We start from the raw sequence: 20,705 nt of genomic DNA on the forward strand, positions 1-20,705 counted from the left end.
TTCATTTCTGCTTCATTGCCTTACCCTAGAGTAGGCAAGTAGGATTCCGTGCTAGTAAACTGGGGGTGTACTATGAAGTACAGTGCTGAAAAGGCTCAGTAGAGAGGTGGTTGTACCCTGACTCAATGGGCATTTGAAACATTCTCCTTAGTAAGTTTGGAACTTTGCTGAGCACAGCCACTTAAAATTCCTCAGGACTTTTGTGGGGTTTTTTTCCCCCTAACCTTGGCTAAAGTGTAATATGTTATAGAATACCAAAGAAGTATATTTTATTTTGCTACTGTCTAAGAATTTACCTTATAAATTCAATTTAGCTCAATTAACACAGAAATTGTGGCTATTTGCTCACTTAAAGGACATGCCAACCCACAGAAGGATTTTAGAGAATCTTCTGCAAGTGTGCTTTTGGGAGGAATCAGTACTTCTTTACCTGAAACCAACTTTGATTTCCTCGTTTTCCATTCTTTGTGCAGTTAGTTTCTCTGTGGTTTAGGATTATGAACTAAGAAGCAATCTTTCTGTTTCAGTATGAAATTTAATACAAATGTTTCTTGTGTATTCAGCGGCCACTGCAGTCATTTGGACAGACAGGAAAAAGGTCTAAGGTATAGTAAATATTTTGTGCTGGCATGCCAAGGGCCTTCATGCTTGATGAATCTTTGTTTTCATAGAGCACTGCATTCAGTTTAGTTTTGTCATATTTTCTTTGGGGCAGAAAGCTTATTTTGTTTTATTTGGGGTTTTTGTCTTGCCTAGTCGCTTTTGTGCACTGCTTTTATATCTTTAATGGTTCTTCATCTGTAGAGAAAATGGCTTTCTCATCATTCTTTGGGTTTTGAGATTGGAGTTATTCCCATTCTTGCTATTGCTGTTATTTTCAAAACTGCAGTTATTGTTTTCCCTCATAACAAAAGGTTTTAATGGTATTTAATGATATATTTAACTTGCACATTTCACCTACGTCTGTACATGGCAGAAACTATTATAAAGAAACTTAAGAAACTCTAGGGGGCTTTTGGTTATGCCCTAGATTTATGGAATGTAGCGTTAATTTTAAATACTTTTCTTTAGTCAAGCTCAAAGTTAAAGCTAGTTCGGAGCCTTGCAGTGTGTGAAGAATCTCCACCACCCCCTACAGCAGAGATATCACAGGAGAACCAGGTAAAAAAACCAAAAGCAATAAGCAAAATTAAAAAAGAAAAAAATTAATTATTTAAAGTTATGGGAAAAACCTGCTTCCTGGAGAACATCTTTTCATAATGTTAAATAAAATTTGGATGTGCATGTACGTGTGTTATATATGTTTTTACTAAGTGAAACTACTAAGTCTAAGGCTTAGTGCAATGATTTCTCACTGGAAAAACTTAGAGATCGTATAATTAACTGAGAATATGGCTTTAAGGGAATTATAAGTTGTTATGGAAAAGTTATATTAAAGTACTACTTCCAGTTAATGTGATTGTGATGAAATTTGCCCTTGAATTTGCCCAAATTTGATTTTGGCTTTTAGAAATTTGTCAAACACCTCTTGAGTGTGAAGAGGAGACTACCTAAGACTTCTGCTTACATATCATTTTACTTAACCTGAATGCGTGGTGAAGTCAGTTTTCATATTAGCGTGGCTCTAATAGTTGTCTAATATTTCTAATTCCTCTTCTGTCTATGTTTGCAAAGTATAGAACTACCAAGGCTCAAGCAAATAGTTTGGTTTTTGCTTTTTATATTCTTTTTAATGCTATGACTTTACTTTTCTGTTAATCTCAGTTATGGATTGATCTTTGTCTTATTCTACGTTTGGACATTTACATATAATTATTTTTGGACCCTCTACCAGTGTTTATCAATGTGATAACTTTGGCTGTGGCTTGTTCTACTTTTTAAGAGTTTGAATAACCTAAAATCCCTCTGTATTCCAACAATTAGTTTCCAAAGAATTGAGGCAATTTTGTGGTTAAGACACATGACTGAATAAAGGAAAAGAGAAAAAAAGCCATGACAGGTTGTATGTCTTTTTTTTTTTTTAATGCTAATTGTACGTTTGTTAATTCAAGCAAAGACTGTTATGCTTTGCCTTGATTTAGAAGATGATGACGTCAGAAGCCTATAGATACTGAAGATAGTTGTCACATATTTAGAATGTGTTCTGTTTTTAAAAGCACTACAACTGTCTCTGAATTATAACAAAAGGATTTTTTTGATAGATTATTTATTGTCAATGCACTTAATATCAGTTTCCTTTGAAATTTGTTCAAGTGTCAAGCAACATAGGGTTCAAAATTTACTTTTGATTTTTAAAAGTTGTTTTGTACATTCAGAGTAAAGAATGCACCTGTTCAGGGTGGAGCAGTTGGCAATGTAATGTTTTTTGAAAATTAGTTTCTTCGTTTTGTTGACCAAAATGTTATACCATCTTAGCCTCTTGGAATAATTAGTCCAAGGAGATAGAGGAAATGAGAAGGGTCAGGCATTCATAAGACTGTTAGTCCAGAAAAGGTGCCTTTTTTGAGAAAAACTGTAACAGACATGATCTTTGGTTTTATTTGGTACATTTCACCTATCTGAAAAATTATTGTGGGAGGCAGAAGGGGGGGAGAGGGTTCTTATAGTACTGCATAAATTTGTCTAGTGAAAATTTATGAGAAAAAATTAATATAAGAAGTATATGTTGTATATTAATGTATATATTGTTCAAAACAGCTGAGTTACAGCATTTGGATAATGAATAAGGTGGTTATGCCAGAGTTCAGTTATTCCACGTAATACAGTCTTTCTCAGTTTCTCTTGGATACAGTTAACTTTTTCTTTTGGGATAATAACCTATTATTACCCTCTCTGAACAAAAGATATTCTTTTTGATAGAAAGTCTTTTTCCCAGTCTTGAGTTAACTAAATTGCATCTGACTGGGAATTGGAAAATAAGTTATTTCTTATAAAATGTACTAGTATCAAATCCTTGACGGCAGAGATACTTTCCAACTAATAATGCTTGCTTCAGAATGTGATTTTTGAGGAATTAATCTGGAATAAAACTCATTGTTCGAAAGGTTGAGAGGCAATTAAAAGACAGATGTCATTTGTGTCTGATGAGAGCTAATGAGAGGGAAGTGACCTCAATAAATGATGTCAATTACAAAGTGAAGAGTAAAGGAATTACAGCTACCTATGGAGATATTGCTCTCATTTGAGTTATTTATAGTCAGGAGAGTTTGTGTATAAGGACTTAGGCATTTAAAATATGTCTTGTTTATTTGCTACTGAAAACAAGGGCTCAGTACCAACTGAAGACAAGCCTCAGTACATTATGCATACTGGATTTTTAAATACAGTTCATCTTGATAAATAGTTTAATATCTGTAATTAAAATATGTGACTTTAGAAAGAGAATTTGGAAATGAAATCTGATAGTCATTATAAGTGCCTTTTAGTGAAGTTGTAAATGTGAAATCTTTTCTTCCAGCCTGGATTTTATAGATTATCCTTGAGTAACAGCAATAGAGAAGCTGTAAGTCAGGAGAACTTCTAAATATTCTACTTCTGAAGCATAGTTCTGGGATTCATTTTTAAATATCTATTTTACAGTTAAAAAAGAATGAGGAAAGTGGATTAGAAAATGAGTCATAATGAGAAAAATGACTGGTTGATGAACGTATGACATTGATTAACGTATGAGGTTTGGTAAACAAGACAAAGGAGGGCTTAAAGCAGGTGTTCATCATTTTAGTGGAAATTGCCAGTGCATAGCTTTTGTCCTATATCCTGAGCACAACTTTGAACTGGGATGGAATGGGAAGCAGAGTTGAAAAAAGATGAAAATAGCAGTCAGCAACCCCATAGGAAAAAATATGTATGTATTTGATCTGAAATTCTTCTGCCAAATACTATTTTGAAAAAAATTATGTGGGGAGAAAATGGGTAATAGAAATCCTGGTGGCTGCAAGTTTAAGAATCCTGAAATTTATATCTTCTTCAATATTGACTTATCGCACCTACCATCACCACCAACCCTCACCTAGAAAAGCAAAGTAATTGATTAATATTTTTCATCTCTAAAGAACAACTGTATACAGTAATTTAGCCTGCATATAGGCTGTACCTTTATCTTTAGTAGAAATGGTCTGGAAGTTAGTCTGCCTTTCTTTATAAGTTTGCCTGAATAAACAAACAGAGCTATGTGATTTTTATCTATTTGAGCTATATGAATTAATTTCCAGTAATTCCTTTGGGTTCTGAAATTGCATGTAATGACATTGTTTCAAAAATAAAATGTAGACATAGTTCTCCTTTTCAGTCTTAGAGAATATGGTTACTTTACAAGTAAATATTACATATCACTAGGGAAAACAATTTTGTTTGAAATCTTTCTAAAACAACTTTGTGGTGATTGAAGGAGGAACAGTGATAGTAGGCTCAAATAGGAAATAAGCAAAGTGGGGGATTTGGTTTTGGAAAGTTTTTATTTACAGTTTTATGTGGCAAGAAAATGAAGAAATATGAATTTATAATGGACACTCAAAGTATTTTTTGATAAGTGTTGACCTGACTCATATGTTCCTATTGTCATGATTGATGATAATTGTCATACTTTTGCTTGACCGTGGCATCTCCACTGGAAAAAAAAAAGGTTAAAAAGACCTTTGTTCTGTCCTCCAAGGGTTTTACAAGTAGATTCATTTAAACTATTCTTAAAAAAACATTTATTTTCTCTAAGATAATTTTCAGGATATGTTTCAATTGATAAATTCAACTCAAAGCCTTAATTTTAACATTTTTTATCAAGAGTTGATTAAAACGGTAAAAATATTTTAAGTTGTATTCTAGTTTGAAGAATCTAATTGGATAAAATAAAAATCTTTTTCTCCATACAATTTTGTATTACTCAAAAAAATACAAATGTGAGGTATTAACTGAATCACTTTATATTTTCACTTAATAACTGATTTTACCTTCCAACAGGAGAAAATTCAGATCCAGTTAACACAATCATTTGAAAAAGAGGAGAAGCCCTCAAAAGATGAAGCAGAAAAAGAAAAAGCCAGTGATAAGTTGCCCAGAAAAATGTTATCAAGAGGTTTGCAATTTATTTCTGTGTTTTTTAAACAAAATTTTAGTTTTACTGTCGATAATTCCATCCTTTACCCCTTGAATAATTTTACATAGTGTATTTCTACTAAAAATGATCTCGAACAGACCAAAGGGATGATACTGTTCTGGGCAAAATGGCATAAGGCGGTTCTGCTGAACATCAGTAAGATGCTTTAGCCAAAAAACTGCAACACATGCAAAAGTCACCAAGGAAGATAACTGTCATGATCACTTATTGGTCTGTCTCTTGTATTGAAATAATGGAATCACTATAATTTGAATACTGATTCCACTAAAAATATATATATTTTTTAATTCCTTATGATACAGAGAGCTGATGCCAAAATGTTCAGTATCCAGTAAGAATATTCTTGGAAACCTAGAATGTTTATCTTTTATAATAAATTTTAAGGGACTTCATCATATATCATTACAAGTCTATAAAAATACTTTTTTAATTTATAGACCCAGTTATGTTGGCCAGTTTTATAAACAGCATAAGGCTATTACATTTAAGGGGAAGAAATAAACATGAATGTTTGTAAAGAAACATTTTGAAAGCGAGCTTTTTGTGATAGACCGGATCAAATCTAATTAAATATTCTTTCAGAGCTACAGTTCCTGCCTATCTCCAAATTATTGCCTGCACTTATATTTGTAACTGAACTAAGCAGACTCAATTTGCTTCAAACGTAGTTAATTGTCTAAATCATTCTGATTTTTTGCTTGAGACATTTTTGAATATGAGGATTGTGGTGAGTATATAAAAGGATCTTTAAGAATTTAGAACAAATTAAACTGGCACATTTGAGAGATAAATTTTTTTAAGAATGTACATAGACATACAGTTACGTAAATCCATGTCATGCTCATTATATGGGAGTAGCAAAATTGTGGTCATCTGAATTCATCATAAATTCCATTTTCCTACTTTGTCAGTTTTTTTTCAATGTGGGGCATCTCATTTTATTTTAATATACATCATGTGTAAAGGGAAAGGGATTTGTTTCAAACAACTTTATACTGGGTTTTTGTGTTGTTGTTTTTTAGATTCCAGTCAAGAATACACTGATTCAACTGGCATAGATCTACATGAATTTTTAGTAAATACATTAAAAAACAATCCCAGGTAAAAATTAAATTTATAAGGTTTACATTGCTTCTAGAGTACCATAATTTTGTTATATATGTTTTCATTACTGAGTTAGAATAAGATTAAAATATTTAAAGTACACCAGAAACATTTTAGTTTCTTAGGGCTAAGATGTTGTTGGCCTCTATATGCACATGTATAAATATCTTTTGGCATTATGTATATCACCATGATATAAAGATAATTCATACTCTTTAGGAATTTGGGGAAATACAGAATCACCAAGCTATTTTGACTCTTAATTGAGATGAAGAGTTATCATTAATCATGAAATAGGAGAGAGAGAAATATACCTCATGATAAAGCACTCAACCAGATAACTTAGTGTATTCACTTATAACAAGTTTTTGGACTTAATTGAATGCAGTATTTTTGTTTCTTCTTGCTTAGTTTATAAACCTCCAGCCCAAAGATTTTTAAGGTGCTTATCTGAGTCACAACTTTAACTAATTGTGAAGTCCTTTGTTTTGCCAAGGTACTAGGTAAATAGATTTAGCTTTTTGTCAGGTCATCGACCCCAGTGAGGCAGTCTCCCCACAGAGAGGTTTATCCACAAAATATCTGACCAACATGTTCATGGGGTAGAAGACTTGAAGGTTAAGAACCCCTCCTCCAGATGTTAGCTTCCCAGAGTGGTAGTAAAAATTTGTGAAATCTTCAGTTCATTGGGTAGGTGCACATGAAAGAAAACAGACAACTCTCTTTAGTATCATTGAGCCTTATCTCATGTCTTGCTTCAAGATACACCTTTAATTTCATTCAGGATTTATTGTTTCAGTACCATCTTGATTTCCTATTTTACATTTAACATAAACCCCTAAAGGGGACCCACCAAAATGAAAAGTGGTCTCCGTGTAGTATGGGCTGAAGATGTATAAGTGTGAGGTGAGGAAGAAGTCAGTCAACTCCACAAACTTATTCCTCAGCGGTCCCAGCTGAAAGATGAATTCATTAGTCCATTGAACAGGCATTTCTTGGGTATATATCATGTGCTAAGCATTGTGCTAAACATTGTAGATATAAAGATGAAGAAAATATAATCTCTGACCCTAAAATATTCAATGTCTGTGTGCTAGAAAAAAAAACTCACGATATGTAATTAAAATAGAATAGATGTTGTAAAAGAAGTTTTTCAGGGTGCTTTAAAAGCACAGAGAGGGGATCCCAACCTCTGAAAGGATATGGGAAGGCTTCACTGAAAAGATAATGCCTGAGCTGAGTCTTGAATTCAGAGTGCTTTAAACTGGGACATGAGCAGCACGAGGGAGACAAGAGCATCACCAGGGCACGGTCGTACGAGAGAGAGGTGGCATATCCAAGCAAAGACGAGATTGTACACTCTGGCTCTAGCAGGGAGGCATGTGGCAAGTGATTGTAGAAAATGAGGTGGAGGGCGTTGTTGAGGAATGAAGGCAGATTATGCAGTTGTCCTCAACCTAGGATAGTACCAACACACTGGGGTGGTGACTGAGTAAGGAGTGCTACTGGTAAGCTAGGGATGCAATGATCGACGAAAAATAGTCTTACTTGAGATGCCAGTAGTTCATCGTTTGAGAAATACTGAGTATGGCATGCTACGTTGAGGAGTCATGACAGAATTTTCAAAAGGGTGATGCTATAATGAGATTTATGTTTTAGAAAGATTACTTTGTCAGTGAGGGGCCAAGATCAGAAGCAAGGACTGTGGGTTGACGAACATAGAGAAGAATAGAGAGGAAAGGACACATTCGAAAGACATCTAAGAAGTACCGTGGCAGGCCTTGGTAATTATTTGGATATGGAAGAGTAGTGGCACGTTGGAGCAGAACAGAACAGCTGCTAGATTTCTGGCTGGACTGACAGCTAGTCCCATTAACAGGGGAAGTAAATAAGGGCAAGCCTGAATGGAGTAAGGCATGTTCTGTTATAAATAAGTATAGTTTGAGGTGCCTGATGGAAAGCCACAGTGAGATGAAGTGTGTCAGCAGTTAAAAGGCTCTGGTTTTCAGGTAAATGAGCCTGGCTGCTGTTATCGGCAGCCATCAGTCTTCAGTAGAAGTGACTCTTGCTTTGTTCTGTGGAAAGGCAACGTGTTAAGGGTAGATGTGTGAAGGAAGAGACCGTGGGTGTTAAAGATTGCAAAAGAATCATGAGAACGCTTGTCTTAGAAGTCAGCCAATCGACAACAGTATCATGAAAGGTAAAATGAAACATTCCATTAGATTGAGGAACTAGGAAGTTGTTGGCTATTTTAACAAACCATTTCATTTGCGGTAGGATGGTGGAAACTAGAACTCAACAGATTAAGGAATAGGAGCATGGTAGAAAATACATAGCTAGTTTGTGTAAAACAAGATGGGATCTTAAACAGGCAGAATTCTTCTTTCTTCTGAGCCTGTAGGAGAAACATCAATAAGGACAAATATAGAAATCTATATTTATACATTCCAAAATATTTTTCTTTTGTGCAATTCTCTTGTTTTCCTCTATAAATGAAAAAGTTTTAAAGTTATCTGCATATGTGTTTTTAAAGTGTACAATTTAATGGTTTTTAGTATATTCACAGATACGTGCAACCATTACTACAATCAATTTTAGGACTTTTTCATCACCCCAGAAAGAAACCCTGAACCCTTTTGCTATCACCTCTCTATGCCCTGAACCCTAATCTAGTTTGTCTCTACAGACTTCCTTGTTTTGGATATCTCATGTGAATGAAATCATATGTATGTGGTCTTTTGTGATTGGCTTCATTCACTTAGCATAATATTTTCAAGGTTCATCCATGTTGTGTAGCATGTATTACAACTTTAATCCTTCTGTGTATGCATTTTTATTTGAATAAATATATAGGTGAATCATTCATTTAATGGCTAATGAATAAGTTATTACTAATGTCAGTGTGGATTAGAAAGTTGTAGCTAATGTTAAATTTTGTGAGAAACAAAATTTGCCTAAGTGATGGCTCAGTGTTCTCTCAATGAAACACACAATTAATTGCCAGATATACGTGGCACAAAGTTAGTAATAAGTCTGGCAAATTTCCATTAGAGCTTTTTCAAGATTGAATGTTGCTCAGAGATTTCTAAATGTTAAGCAGGCTTACTTTTAGTGATACTAAAATTTAGCTAACGTTTTATTTCAAATTTTTTCTTCAGATCATTAATCTTTTATCTTGTTCTCATCCCGATGAATAAACTTAACCTCAGGTGTTAAATAACAGTTTATCTGGAATTCCTGTTTCAAGAAATATTATCGGAAACTATAATAACTTCTCATTACTAGATTAGAACCCGGGAACCTGAAGTTGTCCAAATAGAGATTACACTCACTCACATGGTTTTTATACCTGTTTTTGTATTGATTTTATACCCGTTTTGTGTAAATTCCACAGTGTACTAAAGAAACATGGACAATATAGGCAACTATATTACATCGCTAATGGAGGGGAGCAGCCCCATGGATAAATCCTGAGAATGGATATTGTAAAAGTAAACTGTATTGTTCTGGGGAATATCGTACAATTGTTCTGTGTTTGAAATATTTCCTAAAATTACTTTTACTGGAGGTAATGTCTAAATCATCTTATTTCTTGCCTGTTGCAGATATTTGACCCAGGTCATGTGGAACATTGGGAAGGGGGTGGTCAGATGGAAGCATTGTTGTTTTCTTCTTTTTTATTTGCCACTTGTATACCAGCTGCACACGCTTTCTCTAAAGTCAGTTCTGGTATAATGACTAGAACACTGGTAACTAAAAGATTCTTGCCCCTTCATTTTCACTTTAGGTAGTAGTTTATTGGTTAATTTGATTGAGATCTTTGTTTTTATTATTTCTTTAATAAATAGACAGCATTTATTGGTCTATTTTTAAAGGTTATATGATAAATTCAATGCGTGCCTACTTTTAGGTTCATGCGCTAATAAACCTTATGCCTTAAGAAAATGAATTTGTGGGTCTGTTAGTTTGATGTATGTAATGCTTCTATAAAGGATTATTAATTTTTAACTTATGGCCATTACCAAAATATCTAACCTTGATTACAGATTTGAAAATTTGGAAACTTAGACCAAGCTATAGATATATCATATACATATACATACATAGTATCATATACATACATACATGTATCATATACATACATAGCTATATGATACAGGCAGGAAGTGTAAATCTTGAGAACTTAGGAAAGCTATTTTCCTAACAAGTTCTACTTTTTACTAACTGAAAATTTCGTAAACTAAGTACGGGAACTTATTTAAATAAATGGCCCAGGTAATAATAGAAAATCCTCTGCAATCCATAGATCTACATGCGAAAGGAAAAAAAAATAAAAACCTGAATTTGTATCAATAGCTAGTAAAATCGTTAGATTTTGTTTACTTTCATGGAGACAACAGAAATTTGTTTTCAATGCCAGTTCATTCACTGAAGAACATTTCACATATCTTAGGCCTGCTGTTGAGCTCAAACAGAGGAAACGAATTTAAATGCACTGTTTCATGAATGCTGAATAAGTTGCCTGCCTCAGATTCCTTTTTTTTCCCCTGCAACAAGTATATAAAATATATTAGGAAAGTTACTGAAAATTATATCATCTCAAGACAAATTGACCCCCAAAAAATTAGAAGAAAAGAGGGTCTTATAGTTAAGTAAATAAGTCCTTTTTTGGGGAAAACCTTATGAAGTAAAAATTTCCCATCCTCCCCCAAAATTTTAAGGAAAAAAATATTAAAAGACATGGATGAAATAATCTGATTAATTTATTCCACACAATTACATTTGTTGAGCTCCTCTCTGTAGTCCAAATAACTATATAATGGTAATTGTGATAAATGCTATTAAAGGCATGAAAGAAACAGGTTCTAAGAAAGAATATAAGAAGCTGTCCTAGGCAAAAGAAACAGCTTGTTCGAGGAACCAGCTTGACAATTACAGGGATAAGCTAAAATGATAAGAGTTTTGTGAGTAAGGGGCAGGAAAAGAAGCTAAAGAGGTAGATGAAGACCAGATCATGCCTACCTTATAGGCCACATTACAGGTGTTCAATTATAACCTATGAGCAGTGAGAAACCTGTGATAAATATTTAACCAAGGCCATGAGTTGTGCTCACATGTGTGTTTGTAAAAGATTGTTATGGATGCTCCAGGTAGAACAGATTAGGAGGGAACAAGGGAGGATACAGAGAGATAATACACTACTATTACAGTAGTCAAGTCAGAGATCCTGATTGCTTGGATCCAGGGTAGTGGCAGTAGAAATAGAAGAAAAATAGATTGAAGATAGATAAATTTTGCAATAGTAATTAACTGCATAGGAGGATTTTTAAAAGCACAGTAATGGGCCAAAAATGCTTCTAGTACAATATGCCAAGTGAAAGGTAGTGCCACATGCTGATAATGCAGAATACTAAAGGAGAAACAGGTTTAGGGGCAAAATTGAATGTTGCTAGAATTTGAGTTAAAATGTAATCCTGTTTTCAGCTTTGGGTTTGAAATCACCACATAGGCATGTTATTCTCTTGATTTTTTTCAACTGATATAAAAAGATGTATGGTTAATATTACTCAGTTTTTTATAAGACTTCTTCCACAATATAGAAGATCAAACTCAGAGCTGATGTATAGACTTTCAGGCAACTTAAGCAGGGGCACTGCTTCCTTTTAAAATTTGAGAGGGATCTACTATATAGTGTTTATTTGGGAGGGAAACATTAACCTCTTGGCCTAGTTTTCTTGATCTATAAAATTTTAGGAACAGAACTGAATGATCTGTAAAGCTACTTCTAGCTTTAAGGTTCTTTGAGGGTTTTTTTTGTTTCTGTTTTGTTTTGTTTTGTTTTTCCCACATGCGCATGACATTTACAGTGAGCACAGGAATACTCTCTTGAGCCATGTTCTTGGTGTGTGGGCAAGGAGGTCCTTTGAAAGGGAGTGGTACCAGTAACTTATTTTGTAAGTGTGCTAAATAGGACCCTAGTGGTCTAAAGGATCACATGCAGGTGTTCCCTAGCGTCCCTATTTATTTTACATGTTGGAGGTCTTTGGTTCATTTTGATTCTTTGTGGGAAAAATTCCCAAAGTCTTAGAAATATATAATAGTGATTTTCAGAATGATTTGAAAAGTCCTCTCCTTCTGAATTAGAGTTAGTAATATAGTTCATACTTCTCTGCTATAGTTCCACTTATATAGACTAGCATTGGATTCCCGTAGGAGTATTCCTGTTGTTACTGGCATTGCGTGTTCTTTAGAGTACTGTTTCTATGGAGTTCAGGATGATAACAAAGTCATGAGCCTGACTAAAGATGTCTGTTTTCCTGCTACCTCTTAGCTTTATTGAGTAGGGAAGTAAGGACTAATATGCTGTTATAATCCATACATTTGCAGAACAGAATCTAATATAGTAATATTTAGCAGACCAAGATATATCTGTTTTAAGAATGGCCACATGATGGTAATTGTTGAAATTGGATGATAGTCTCTCTACAATTGTGTATGTGTGAAATTTTCCAAAAAATTTTAAAAAGTCATCTTTTAAAATATTACTTTTTTTTAGAAAGCATGTAAACATTCTAGCATCAAGCTTGTGATGTTCTTCAATATACAGGTTTTACCCCCCCCCCCAAAAAAAATAGCCCTGTAAATTCAACATTTATAATATGATTAGGTCAGTGTTAAATTTTACATATAAGAGTTTTCATATTTTGTTTCAGGGACAGAATGATGCTGTTGAAATTGGAACAAGAAATTTTAGATTTCATTGGTAATAATGAGTAAGTCCTAACCTTTAACAAGAAAATAAATTGTCATCACAGTTCTTCAAGATTTACTAAATTAGTTTTTCTTCTACTTTTAGGTCTCCACGTAAAAAATTCCCCCCAATGACATCTTACCATAGGATGCTATTACACAGAGTCGCTGCTTACTTTGGATTAGACCACAATGTTGATCAGAGTGGGAAGTCTGTCATAGTAAACAAAACTAGCAATACAAGAATGTAAGTATCAAGAAATGTAGTTATATATTATCTATGTGTGTGATACTATTTTATCTTTCTGTAGCACCTTTTATCTCAGGTTTTCCGCATGTTTTAGCAGCCTAATTCAGCTTCGTGACAACCGTATGTGACGGGACCAAAAAGTAGATTTAACTCACAAGGTGTAAAATGCACCAGTCTGGACTGAAATAAGACAGATGAATGAGGATGGGTTTTAAAAAACCCTCAAAGGTCATAATATCAGTAATGTTTAATAATCGTTCTCTTGTGGATTTTTAAATTAATATAATTTAGTTACCTGTGGCCAACCTCAGGCAAATTTAAAAGAAAAAGAAAAAGAGAGCAAACTTTGACACCCTTACATTTAATTAATTTTCTATCAGTTTACTGTCTTTTCCACCTTCGTTTTTGCTCCTTTTCTTCCACAAATCTCAGGACGGTGAGACTTACTGGTTAATCCAGTATCATCCATAATGTTTTGTACCCTTCTGGGCTATGTGTAATTGACTGAGGAAGAAATTTTAAGGAGTTAAGAGGAATCGTTTGCTTTAAAAAGTGATACCTGTACAGTATGGTGAAATAGATAAATCAGTGCTGATATTTGGGAGCAAAAGGCCCAATGCAGAGGCCTATGTGTGAAGCTAACGCAGTTGAGTTCAGCTAACATTATACTTTGCGGTGGTTTCCTATCAAAAGAATTTTCTATATTAATTTCATATGTGGCAGCAGTGGATCTGTGATAATGAGCAGCAGACAGCTTCAGATGCCATAAATAATGCTTTTCAGTTCATTGTTTTTCTTCCTTCCTTGAAGCTAGACTTCTCAGGGTTCTGTCTATTATGAACCCTTCAGTTTGCACTGTTTATAAATAAATGAATAAATAAATTCGTTAATTTCCTTTTTGTTACAATGGCCTTTACCCTTGTAGCTGTCATATTGTTTGCTTGACTAAGTTGGTTTTCTTCCATTTCAAATAGTATTTTGTCAACTAAATAGATATATTGGTGGGAGCTAGTATTTTTAAATGATTGTTACTACAACTAAAGTTAAATTAATGAAGACAGATGTCTTTGAAAAGGATCCCATATTTTCAGGGGCATTAAATTTTACCTGCAAGTGGGAATCTGATTTAATTTTCCTATGCCTGTCTTTCAGTCTTTTGAAAATATCCTCATCTTTCAGCTTTTTCCTAGTTAGTTATATCATGGCTAAAGTGGGATAGTAACCATAACATATGAGCTGGACTTAAGGTGAACAGGACTCTACTTCATTTAACCAGTACCTTTCAACATTACTCAGAGCTGCTGGATGCCCAAGCATGTGTACATTAGCAGGCATTTTGACTAACATTTCGACTGGTGACTCTCTAAGGTTTTCAATACAGTGTAACCTCAGTTATTTGAATGCTGCAAGTGATGTCAAGGTTCTCTTTATCCTGATAATGAAAAGTTTAGCTAAACGCAGATGTTTATGATGTACTTAAAGAAGAATGGATCAACAGCGCAATTATTACTAGACATTTCAGATCATTGAAGTTACACTGTATTCTTATTTTATTTCTTCTGGAATATGAAGAAGGATGTAAATCAGAAAACCTTAGAGATCTGCTCCACAATGAATAAAAACAAACTTGCCTTTTCCTCATAGGCAGATTACCCGCTCCAGCCTTGAACCAGTGGTGTTGTGGATGTCAACAACCCGGTGTCCACTGGGGTGTCTCATTGGAGCGGGAAGTTGGCGATTGCAGGGCAGTAAATTCAGGCATCTATAAAAGACAGAGGTAAGACAGTCTTAAGGTTAGCTGAAATGCCTGCTAATGCTGTTTGGTGTGGGGATCCAGCTGCTCTTAGAAAAGTTGCCAGGCTCTTGGTTAAATCTTATAGTTCATATTGGTATAACCATCTCTTTTTTCACCCAAGTACAAATTCCTTCAATAAGAAAATGTGATTTTGAACAGCTACAGAAATAATTGATATAAGTAAATGGGGCAATCATCGACAAATAAATAACAACATACTGCCATTGTCAGAACTAAATAGATAATCCTTCAAATTCCTAAAGAAAGCAATCTTTTTCTTATCAGTTTGCTCATGAAATCTTTTTACTTTTTATTTTTCTCTTTAGTTCTCTGTATCGCTTTATGTGATGTGCTCTGTTTCACTTATCTAAGTATATTTTAAAATAGAGATTTCTTCAGCTTACTTACATAATTCTCATTTTATTTATTTTATTTTTTATTTTTTTCGGTACGCGGGCCTCTCACTGTTGTGGCCTCTCCCGTTGCGGAGCACAGGCTCCGGACGCGCAGGCTCAACGGCCGTGGCTCACGGGCCCAGCCGCTCCGCAGCATGTGGGATCTTCCCGGACCGGGGCACGAACCTGTGTCCCCTACATCAGCAGGCGGACTCTCAACCACTGCGCCACCTGGGAAGCCCCATAATTCTCATTTTAAAATCTTTTGCATCAGGCTTCCCTGGTGATGCGGTGGTTAAGAATCCATCTGCCAGTGCAGGGGACATGGGTTCGAGCCCTGGTCCGGGAAGATCCCACATGCCGCAGAGCAACTAAGTCCGTGCGCCACAACTAGTGAGCCTGCGCTCTAGAGCCCGCAAGCTGCAACTACTGAAGCCCGTTCGCCTAGAGCCCGTGCTCCGCAACAAGAGAAGCCACCACACCACAGCTAAGAGTAGGCCCCGTTCGCCACAACTGGAGAAAGCCCACACGCAGCAACAAAGACCCCATGCAGCCAAAAATAAATAAATTTATTTTTTTTTAATCTTTTGCATCATTTGACAGGAGGTAGATACAGTATTTTACTAAAAATTCACTAGGTTAAAACAAATATTCAGAAGTGTTACTTGATTACTACATATTGAAATATCTGGTCAAGTTTGCTGAAAATGTCATTACTCAGGTTTATTTGGTTTAGAAATTTATTTAGGGTATTCATAATATATTATGTGACTACATAATATATATTTAAAGTATATGTAAAAAATTGCTTAGGGGTTCAATTAGCCTTTATTTCCTCTAAATATATTTTTTATATATCACATATTTCAGTTTTATAATAGGATGGTATTACGTCTCAAGAGTGTTGAATGGATTAATTTGTTGAAGCTGAGAATACGTTTCAGAAAGTGAAGTTTTATATAATTGTAATTTTCCAAGGGCAACAACCTTATGTCTGTCTTCTGGAACTCAGCAGAATTTGCAACATTTCCATAGAGGAAAGACTGGCCAGTCAGCCATAAAATATGTTGTTAAGAGTTCATAATCATTTCTTTAGGTTGTAACATTAACCTTCAAAAAAGAACTTCTCTTTTTAACCTATTTCAATTAATATAAAACAAAGATGTACCCTGCTGTAATTATGAATTCTTGGTAACTTGGTTGCATTTTGAAGTAGTCTCTTAAGCTTTATTAAATTCAGCCACAAAATATTTGATTAACACCAAGCCAGGTACTATAGGAATGTAACATAAAATACTGTGCTATCCTTTTTTCTTTGTCCCAGAATTGTTTCTTAGATTTAGAGAAGGCAATGCAAAGATGATATACAGGCTTTGAGTCTTACATACCAGGGCTCCAAGTATGGCTCAGTCATGTACTTGCCCTTTGACCTTGGACCCTTGCTTTAGCCATTTGAACCTCAGTTTTCTCAGTAATATAATAATGACAAACTTCTACTGAGTGTTTACTGCTTTAAGTGCTGGTCATCTATTAATTCATTTCATCTTCACAACAGCCTTATGAAGTAGGTACACTGTAATTCCTATTTACAAATGAGGAAACTAGGGGAAATAAAGGTTAATAAGTAACTTGTGTAAGTCCTAAAGCAACTAAGTGTTAAAGCTGAGTATTTGAACCTTAGCAGTCAAATTCCAGAGCCCACAATGTATTTCATACAGCCTTTCAGTCATGACATGGGGTAGTTAATATTTTCTCATAAGATTGTTTTGAGGAGTAATTGAGATAACATAAGTATCTATTAATGGCACTAGTGAGTGGTAACTTATATTTATCACCTTCTATAAAACTTTATATTTAACTTTTCTGTAAATATTTTGTATTATCTCTTTTGTTCCCTTGGTTTTTGCTTTTTTTTTTTTTAGACCTGATCAGAAATTTAATGAACATATTAAGGATGATAAAGGTGAAGACTTTCAGAAACGATATATCCTCAAGAGAGATAACTCTAGCTTTGACAAAGATGATAACCAGGTAACCTAGCATGATTAGAGCATTTTTATAGGTGCTGGACTTATACCAGCAGACCATTTTCCCAAGATTAATTGTTCTCTTTTCTTCAGATGAGAATACGTTTGAAAGATGACAGGAGAAGCAAATCTATAGAAGAAAGAGAAGAAGAGTACCAGAGAGCTAGAGACCGAATATTTTCCCAAGATGTATGTTCTAACTTATATTTAGCTCTTCATGTGTAAATATATGCTAATTGCATTATAGGGGTTCACTCCTCCCTCAATCTATTGATCACATATACTTCTAACTACATTTGTTACATATAAAGTCACCCCTTTAGAAATACTGCAGTCTGTCTTGTTCATGTTAATGATTTAGTAGTTTATAAAATACTACTTTGCACCAGTTGTATAAACTTTTCAAAAGTTGAAAGCAGATCGACTAAGGAGTAGTATATTAGACTGAGTATATAGTTTATGTAATATTTTTTTCTTCCAGACTTCTCAGAGTTGAGATTTTTAGAACATTGTTCACTGTCTACAAAATCATGTACTCTAAATCCTACTTGTTAGTGGACTTTTCTTGATAAATAACTTGTTTCTTCTTTTAAAATACAGCTAATTGATTTTTCAGTTTAATATTTGTTTTCTACTTTATAAGTGATTATATGGAAGAGATCTTTGTTGTTGTTGTTGTTGTTTTTTGGCTGCTCTGTGTGGCCTGTGGGATCTTAGTTTCCTGACCCGGGATCCAACCCACACCCCCCGCTTTGGGAGCTTAGAGTCTTAACCATTGGACCACCAGGGAAGTCCTGGAAGAGATCTTTTAAGTGGCTGATTATTTTACACATATATTTAAGGGAGAATCAGTTTGATTTTACCAATATCTGTTAAGCACCTGCTCTGTGCAGTACAGGGTACTAGTCAAGGATATAAGAATATATGTAGGGCTTCCCTGGTGGCGCAGTGGTTGAGAGTCCGCCTGCCGATGAGGGGGGCACGGGTTCGTGTCCCGGTCCGGGAAGATCCCACATACCGCAGAGCGGCTAGGCCCGTGAGCCATGGCCGCTGAGCCTGCGCGTCCGGAGCCTGTACTCGGCAATGGGAGAGGCCACAACAGTGAGAGGCCCGTGTACCACACACACAAAAAACTAAATGACATTAAAATCTAGACTGTCAGTTAAAACTTTATAATATTCAACAAATCTTATTGATCATGTATAGTAGGTGCTGTGCTGGGCACTGGAGAACATATCCATGGACATTTACATTAATTTATCTCCCAAACAGCCCTATATATGGTAGATACTATCACTGTTTTTATTTTATAGATAAGTAAACTGAGGCTCCAGGAAGCTAAGGAAAATAGACAAGGATCATCCAGCTAGAAAAATGACAGAGTTGGGATTTCAGCGCATGTCTTCTGAACTCAGAGCCTAACCTAGATCTATTTCCTCTCTCTAGTTTGTAAGATGGATGAGGTCTTTACCCATGATGAGTATTCAGATAATGACAATATGGTGTGTGATTTGTATAGAAACGTGAAGGTAAAATAAGGAACACAGCAGAGAAGCACCACAAAACAGAATTGAGGAGTGAGAGGGAGAGTTAGCTTCCAAGAGAAGAACTGAAGGAGTGAAGTATTCTGTGTCCAGGGTCAACATCTGCAGAGAGCCAGAGATAAAGGAGAACTTGACACATGAGGAATTGAGAGATTCAGAGTACCTGGATTGTAGCCTAGGTGACAAGAATTGAGGGACGTTTCAATTGGAGAAATAAGCAGGAAGCAGGTGACTTGCTCCTGAAAGCTAGTTAAAGAGTTTGGGGCTTTTAGCTAGAGCAGGGGTCAGCAAACTTTTTCTATAATGGGACAGATAATGAGTATTTTAGGCTTTTCAAGCTATATAGTCTTTATTGCAACAACTCAGATCTGCCATTTTAATATGAAAGCGTCCATAGACAATACACGAATGAATGGGCATGGCTGTCTTCCGATGAATCTGTATTTACAAAAACAGGTAGCTGACTGTAGTTTGCGGACCCCTGTGCTAGAATGAAGGGGGCTATTAAGGAGGGAACAGATGTGATCAGATTGATATTTTAGAGAGATAGCTATGGCTTCTGCTGTTTAAATTGGATGAAAAGAGCAAAACTGGTAGCTGGAAAACTAGAAGACTGTTGTAATAATACAAGATGCAAAACAGATGGTTGCCTGAGTTAGGTTAATAGCACTGGAGGATTTTGGCTGTAAGCTACATTGAGGCGTAGCTGCTTGTTCACTGCTACAGCTACTGCCAAAGCACAGGTGATCAAAATATTTGTTGAGTGAAGGAGGTGGAATCTACAGACAGGTGTTTACTTCGAATATGTAATAGTGAAAATGGGTTCACTTTTTAGAGAGATATTTGAATTTCAAGTTACTTTGTACAACAAAAATGAGTGGCTTCAAAAATGTATATCTGTTAAAAATAAGCATAGTTATCTCCAAGCCAAAATAATTTTTCATTGTCACTTATTTTTGCAAATTATCACCATGTTTGATTTGAGGGGTGAGGGTAACTACTTTTTTAAAATTATTACGCGATTTTTGTTGTCATCATTAGTTTCCAGATGGCATTATCTGACAAATGCTCAACTTTTTATATCTGTTCTTTCTTTCTAGTCCCTGTGTTCCCAAGAGAATTATATTATTGACAAAAGGTGAGAGGCTTTTTAATATTTGTTTTGCTAAGTGTCTCACTGATGCTAATAAAAATTTAAATGTTTTAAAAAAATAAAAATAAAAATGTTTTATGAAAATGCCAACAGAATCCAAGACGAGGATGCTAGTAGCACCCAGCAGAGGCGCCAGATATTTAGGTATTGGAAGCATGTTTTCATGCACTACACAGTATTGAATATTTAAAGCATTTTTTTATAATTTTCCTTTTTGTCTCTGTTAGCTTTTCAAAGTTTTACTTCTAAATTACAGAGTTAATAAAGATTCTTCAGGGAGATCAACAAATAGCCATCAAAGCAGCACTGAGAACGAGTTGAAGTACTCTGAACCACGACCCTGGAGCAGCACAGATTCAGACAGCTCTCTCCGAAACTTCAAGCCCGCTGTAACCAAAGCCAGCAGCTTCAGTGGAATTTCAGTTCTGACAAGAGGTGATAGTTCTGGAAGCAGCAAAAGCATAGGCAGGCTTTCAAAAACAGGTATAAATATCTGTCTAGAACTGTGCAGTCAAAACATTAGTTTCCCTAATGTTGTCTTAGCTCTTTATTCATCATGTGGCTTCTGTAGTTATCC

The 20,705-nt window shown here is 35.1% G+C and overlaps 1 protein-coding gene across 4 annotated transcripts in view; it reads left to right on the forward strand.

The window, feature by feature from the left end:
• R3HDM1 (R3H domain containing 1) overlaps nt 1-20,705 on the forward strand; it is a 110,410-nt gene that overhangs the window by 18,264 nt on the left and 71,441 nt on the right. For 3 of the 4 annotated variants that reach the window (XM_065880658.1, XM_065880659.1, XM_065880661.1), the window contains exons 2-12: nt 564-605; nt 1,072-1,161; nt 4,954-5,068; nt 6,133-6,211; nt 12,928-12,987; nt 13,071-13,211; nt 17,327-17,435; nt 17,525-17,620; nt 20,076-20,113; nt 20,222-20,272; nt 20,385-20,611. In XM_065880658.1, coding sequence (XP_065736730.1) covers nt 564-605; nt 1,072-1,161; nt 4,954-5,068; nt 6,133-6,211; nt 12,928-12,987; nt 13,071-13,211; nt 17,327-17,435; nt 17,525-17,620; nt 20,076-20,113; nt 20,222-20,272; nt 20,385-20,611 — 1,048 coding nt within the window. The remainder of the gene's footprint in view (nt 1-563; nt 606-1,071; nt 1,162-4,953; nt 5,069-6,132; nt 6,212-12,927; nt 12,988-13,070; nt 13,212-17,326; nt 17,436-17,524; nt 17,621-20,075; nt 20,114-20,221; nt 20,273-20,384; nt 20,612-20,705) is intronic. The other variant, XM_065880662.1, reaches the window with a different exon arrangement.

Source organism: Phocoena phocoena, chromosome 7 (assembly GCF_963924675.1).
Source record: "Phocoena phocoena chromosome 7, mPhoPho1.1, whole genome shotgun sequence".
NCBI classification, from domain to species: domain Eukaryota; kingdom Metazoa; phylum Chordata; class Mammalia; order Artiodactyla; family Phocoenidae; genus Phocoena; species Phocoena phocoena.